Here is a 6,625-nt window from a genome sequence, read left to right on the forward strand (position 1 = left end):
AATAAAGGCCAACCGGTGACCAATTAGTCAGACTTAAATGCGATTTGGTGACATTTTTGCTCCTGAACCTTTGGTATAAAATGGTTGTTTAGGAGTAAGAAAAGGGGAGTGCTTATACAGCTGTGGATTTCTTCTTGCAGCTGAAAGTTTCATAAAATAGAATAGAAGAAATGATCAGGTAAATATATCAGATATATGTTTGGGGAAAATTATAGCATCGTGTATAAAGTACCATTTATCTTCTGGACGGGTGTTAAACTAATACGTGGTGGTTTTTCCATTTTGGGTGTTTTTTATCCAGTCTCCTCAGGCTAAATGTTCTATTAATTCTCTGGATCTCGGCAATGCAGATGTGGAGGTGTTACCCTCTTGTCCCTTCTACGGTAAGCAATAAACCTTACTTAGCTAGAAATATACTATGTAATTAATTTTTAAAATATCATATTAAACTCCTTTAAGCACCAACATTATTAAACATACTCAACTTAATTCTGTCAAATGCCCTTTATGGAAGTCTAGCTATGGCATTACATAGGACTTGTTCTATTAAGCATTTTTGTGCATCTACAAAAGCTGTAACAACCTTCCACTTATTGATTTCCATGAATCCAGACTTTAGTCACTTTATGTGAGGGATGCTGTTCCAGTGATTGAAGCGTGAAACTGAGAATTAATGTGTTTGATGCTATAAACATGATTTAGTATGGCTTCTTCTCTCCCCCCCCCCATCACTTTTCTCCAATATATCGATCTAGCAGTGCAATCTGACATATATTTATTTATTAAGTAGTAAGTCTCCTTGGATTCCATGGGACTTTTCCCCAGATCAGTGTCTGTAGGACCTGTATTGGATTGCACTACTTATATCTTTATTAACTTAAAACAGTGATTCTATGATGGAGACCTGTTATAGATTTGAAGACAGCAGAACGGTTTTAATGTTTAGGTGGGGTGGGGAATCACATTTTAACAAATGAGCACAGTACTAATATTTTTCTGAAAGTTAAGGCTGTATCTAACAGCGGAAAGACTCTACTTGGTTAAGAAGAGAGAGTGCTAAACCAATTATTTCTCAAAGCTTAAGGTGCACAGGTACAAAACTCATTTAGCAGATATTTGAATAATAATGCAAAGCTCATGATTCCTGGGAACTAGTTTACCTCACACAGAACTACAATGCCCAGACCTTTAACATACTACACCCTTAACATTTAACGATTCTTGGCGCGTGTGTGTGTGTGTGTGTGCTTTGAATGTGCTTTAAATGTGTTATATGTACATTTAAAACTAACAGTACACCCTCAGTGTTAGACAACGTATTGTTGGAGGGTGGGAAAATCACTTCCATACACATGGGCAGCTGCACCATTATTTGTAATAATAAAAACATTTTTATTTTTTATTTTTTGGTTATTCCACACCTGGGCCTTAAAAAAATATCTCATTAAAACACCACAACATTCCTATAGGAAACTAAAGATGATATTTCAGCACTTGGTTAATTCTGGGAATTCATGCTCAAAAGCTTCACTGGGATTATTTATGACTTTGGGGAAAAGGTGTATTTAATATTGCACGCTGTGTCATGCCATTTATATTTTATATTCTCCACAACTCTCTGAAGGAACAGCAAGAGACTTTCCTGGGGTTGTGAAGGGATCTGAATTGGGGTTCCCATACTAAATCGACTGCATTAAAAGGTTCCCTACCCTGGAATGAAAGTCTTAGACGGATAGAAGAAATCCTTCAGAAAAGGCTCTTGTCTGTCAAGATGAAGGGAATGGTTGGATACAAGCCATTGTATCCATCTCCCTACAACTGAGAGCCTTTTTGCTGGTGCCGACTTTCTAGTATAAATCACCACCACTCAGCTGCTATTAGCTGAACAGAAAAAAACATAAATGCAGTTGGATTGGACCTATGGTGAACAGCAGCTCTGGGAAATGAGTTGTATTGGTGAATTAGGCTGGCAAAGCAATTTGGGTCTTTACTCCAATCAAAACTGCCCCATAAGCATCTGCTTTTGGAAAAGGATGAAGACATTAGTAGATCCAGGCACACAGACTGCACCACACCATATGTAGTTTTGCCAGGGCCCCAATGAGGCTCAATTTCAAGTAAAGGTGTTGATACCTTCTAGTCACATTGCTTTTGAAGGAGATGCACGTGAGCATCTCCTTCCATACTATGGTCACATCCACACCATACTGCTAAAACCTTTCCTACACTAATTTAACACGTATGACAACTTCCAGCAAAGAGTCCTGGGAAGTGTAGTTTGTTAACAGAGCTGGCAACTGTAGCTCTGTGAGGGCTTTCCTACCAACTCTCAGCATCCTTAACAAACTACAGTTCCCAGGATTCTTTGGGGAAAGTCATGGCTGTTAAAGTGGTACAAAACTGATTTCAACATAATTGCAACTTGCCATGTATTTTTTAAAGCATGACTAGAGGTGGGGTGGGGTGGGATACACTGTCCTTGCTCCCATCCCAAAACATGGCAGCAGATGCTCTGACTTGTATGTAAGGGAGATATTTTTATTAAAGCAGGAGAATGCTACAGACTTGGCAACAGGAAAAGGGCAAATCCATCCCACAAGGCAAAGGGGAACAGCCCAGTCTAGAAGAAAGGGCTTTGATTCACGGGTCCAGAATCAGTGACAAACTTTTAAGCCAAGGTGTGGTGTGAATCTCTATTCCAGTGGGAATGTCTAGCCTGCAAGCGGGCACTACGTCTAGGTGGATGGAACTCCTTCCTTCCTAGGAGGCATTGCCTTGTCCTGGGAGAGAGCACCAGACCCACTTTCCCCTCCGAATTATGCTTGGCTACCCCAGGTAGTGACTTATTTCCCTTCCCATAATCTGACAGTGCTCTCTTCCCCAAAGGGTTTCCAGGAGACCCACAATGTAGGTGTCAGTCATGAGGAACATCTGCAGCATGTGACACAATCAAAAGGGCTTCCTTTTGTTGTAGTCACTGGCATCCTCAAGATCCATAAGTGAATTCATGGAATGAAACAGATTGTGTGGATTTGCAATACCTACCGGGTAGGAGGGAACAGCATCACAGCCAGCTGTAGAGTAAGACCATGAGCAACTGCATTCATTAGCACCAGAGGGTCCCCTTGTGCCCAATCCTCTCGTACGAGACGCAGTTTATCTCCAAACACACCGTGCGCTGAAAGATCCTGCTGCTCCTAAGTTTTTTTGGACCAAAGCCAAATGACAAGTGAGATAAATTAATTTTCTGTGAATCAAAAGAAATTACCACTGAAAAAGCAGATATATTGTCCAGGATGATCATCGATGCTTTGTAATACTCAATTAGACTGTAGTTTTATTACAGTAATTAAGTCCTGTGTTTCTGTATATCCCACAGCTGTAAAAATATCTTGTAGAATTCTTCATTCTCCACTTTTCTTCTTCTAGCTATGTGTAATATTGTCAGGAAACCACCACCTGAGGGAATTTGGTCACTCCTTTTACACTGGGTTGTATGTAATCTGACTGAAGCTTCCTCCGCTAGACTTTACCATAGCATTACAGTGCTGCTTCCAGTACCTTCTCCTCCCAAGTTATGGCATGCCTCTGAAAGATGGCTTAGGAGGAAGAAAGACCCACCATACCTTAGTGGTCCAGCACATACTTTGCTTGCAAAAGATCCCAGGTTCAAGTCCTAGCATCTCCAGGAGGACATGATGTTAAATGTGCATTTAAAATGGACTATCTATCTATCTATCTATCTATCTATGCAAATAGCATCAGTGGAGCAGGGATCTGATCATTATCAGCATCTCAGAAGGCATGGGGAATGAATGTAACCATTTCCTCCCCAGCTCCAATCCTGAGGAAACTACATCCTCTGAAGATGCTATTTGCATAAGGAGGAAATGTCCCATTGGCATCAATGCAAATACACATTTAATCTCAACTAGTTTGGCCTTGAAACTGTGCAGTGTCATCGCCAGTCAGTATAGCAGCAAACACTGGGCAGGATGGACAAATGGCCCAGGTTCGTAACTCCACCTAACTTGGGAGTGTTCATTTCAGTGCCCAGTGAACTTATTCCTACAACGTCTGGCATATCCTAATCTTCCACCTTCAACAGGTAGTAGTTAGGATTGTCTGTGCTTATATTTATAGAGCTGTAAACTAAAAGTAGTTTCCTATTACAATTATGTAATCACCTTTTAATTAATAAAATGCATTGCCTATAAAGTGGGACCTATTAGTCTGCCCCTTGTATTAAATTTCAATTAAATATCAATAAGCTTCTGTTTCTGTGCAATAATTATGAGGTTTGTTGTTGGGGTTTTTCTTTGGCCAGGATATTGATTAGTGGTCATCCATTTTTAATAGCATTCTTAATGGATCTCATTGCGAGAATATGAATCATTAAATGCATTCATTGTTTCATTATACACACACACACACACACACACACACACACACACACACACACCATATTCATTGTCTATTTGCCTTTAAAATATATTATAAAATATTCCAAACCCTCTGTGGTTATTATTACACCTCTGGAAATTCAAGAGCTTTTGCATTAAGCATGTTGTAAGTGTTGGGTATTTCTGGAAAGCGAGGAAAGCCCACAGATGGTTTGGCCAGAATCCCTTGAGATTTTTAGCTCTATGATTAGAAACCTCCAGGATTGGGGGGATCCCAGGACCCCATTGGCGGTACAGCTTAATTTTTAACCCATGAGTCCAGAACTCATAGCTGCCAAGTTCTCCCTTTTTTAAAGGGAAATTCCCTTATGCTGAATAGGCTTCCTCGCGAGAAAAGGGAAAACTTGGCAGCTATGCCAGAACTAGATCTACCTAGTCCAGCCCTAGCCTGGAGGTGCAGGCGGCTCATGCTTCTCAGGTAAAATGAAGTCATCAGGCCGGGCTTAGGCACTCAGCATCCTTGGCCAGCTGCAGGAGCCCACTGCCTCAGCCCACTAATGATGCCAGCCTACCGGTACCTCCTTTAGATGATTTTACCAGTCCTGTCCTTGGGGTAGCACTTGGTGACTGAACCTAGAATCCACTTAAATTTCCAACATTGCCTGCAACACAGTGTTGCTCTGGGACATCGTAGCAAATTTAAATGGTGGCGAGACAGAAAATGGCAAGGTCTGCTGGTCAGAATATTTAAATTTCCTTCCACAAACAGCTTGGCACTTTGCCGAGCTGTGCTGCTTTCTGTCTCATTGAATCTCCCATCAGTACCTGTCGCTGGTAGCTGCATTGCCACAAATCTCCCATGTCCTACCTTGCCATGAGAGCCACTGTTTCCTTTATCCACATGCTGGTTTTGAGGAGGGGCCAGCTTGCGGGAACTATGTGATAGGGCAAGGACTCAGGCCTCGGGCCAGCAGTCTACCAGGTCACGCCCTATCCACTGGTCTCATGGCTTGGAAGGGCCACTTACCAGCCTCACCTGACCATGACACCATTCACTGGCTATGGTGAGTTCAGCAGTGCCACTTTTGAATGGAAGCTTAGCTTTCATTGCTGAAGCATGTCTGAGGGCCTGGTCAGTTAAGGAGTATAGCATCTCAAAGCTGTGGTGGAGAAAGCATATGGCTGCCTTTAAAGGGAGAATACCCAGGTTCCAAGCCCTGGTCAGCTATTTCACAGGGCACAATAAGTTGCAATTTGTCAGCCTACCTGAGTTCAAATGGTGCAAGTAAGGATTACATGACAAAAGGGTGGTTATTGTGTGTCTCCCTGAGCCCTTAAGACAAGGTTGGGGAAAGATAATACCTCAAAGCCTCATTAAAAAGCATCAGCTGTGCACTCTGAAGCTTTGACTATATAAAGGTTTTGTTATTTTCTGTCAGCACGGACAGTTAGATGATTAGTCACACACACAAAAATCAGCGACAGGAAAAGTAGCCCTATCTTAAAAGGAAGCCAGAACAATAGAATATCATTAATGATACAGTAAAATGGCTTGCTTCTGAGCACAATGTCTACAATACTAACAATTCTTCCAGGTAAGCTGTGCTTTCATATTCATGGACCTTATGAAAACCTGACATTCTATACCCTTAATCTACAGCTAATACAAATTGATCCATGTCTTTTTAAGCCTAAATGAGTTTGTGTGTATAACGTACATATGTGCACCTGTCACAAGCATATAAATCCATAACATGGCTTTTCCTTATCTGTTATTAAGGGAAAAAACCAAAATCTTCAGAGCAATAATCCTTTTTCTTTGAATTGCCAGCTGTCTGGGAACTCTGATTACTGTCTCCTCCTGCTCAATAGCTGCCTAGCCAAGGTGGATGGGTCCGAAGAACTAGCATTGTTAAAGCCTTTTCTGGAGAAGTCTTATATTAAGAGGTCCTTTCGGAATGGGGTTGGCTCAGGAATTAAGAAAAATTCCTATCAAAGAGCCAAGTCATAAGCAAGTGCTGGAGGAAATACCTACAAATAAGAATGTATAAAGTTAAACTGGATGTGCTTTAAAATTGTTTGTACTGCATTTTAGATGAGGAATGGAGCCAATAGAGACAAATGTATCAGTGTGTTCATAATGTAAACATGTGTTTATTTGAAAATGGTACAAGCCAAGTGAAGCAAATGTGATTGTTCAAAGGCATTTCTTTAAAAAATTA

At 41.1% G+C, this 6,625-nt stretch overlaps 1 protein-coding gene across 1 annotated transcript; it reads left to right on the forward strand.

Moving 5' to 3' along the window:
- Window positions 1-281: 281 nt before the first annotated feature.
- On the forward strand, window positions 282-6,414 carry NPS (neuropeptide S; the record flags this gene model as incomplete). Its single annotated transcript, XM_035138535.2, has 2 exons — window positions 282-383; window positions 6,235-6,414. Coding segments are annotated over 2 exons (282 nt in total), but the record flags the coding sequence as incomplete, so codon positions are not given.
- Window positions 6,415-6,625: the final 211 nt, after the last annotated feature.

The sequence above is a fragment of the Zootoca vivipara genome, chromosome 5 (assembly GCF_963506605.1).
Source record: "Zootoca vivipara chromosome 5, rZooViv1.1, whole genome shotgun sequence".
NCBI lineage: Eukaryota > Metazoa > Chordata > Lepidosauria > Squamata > Lacertidae > Zootoca > Zootoca vivipara.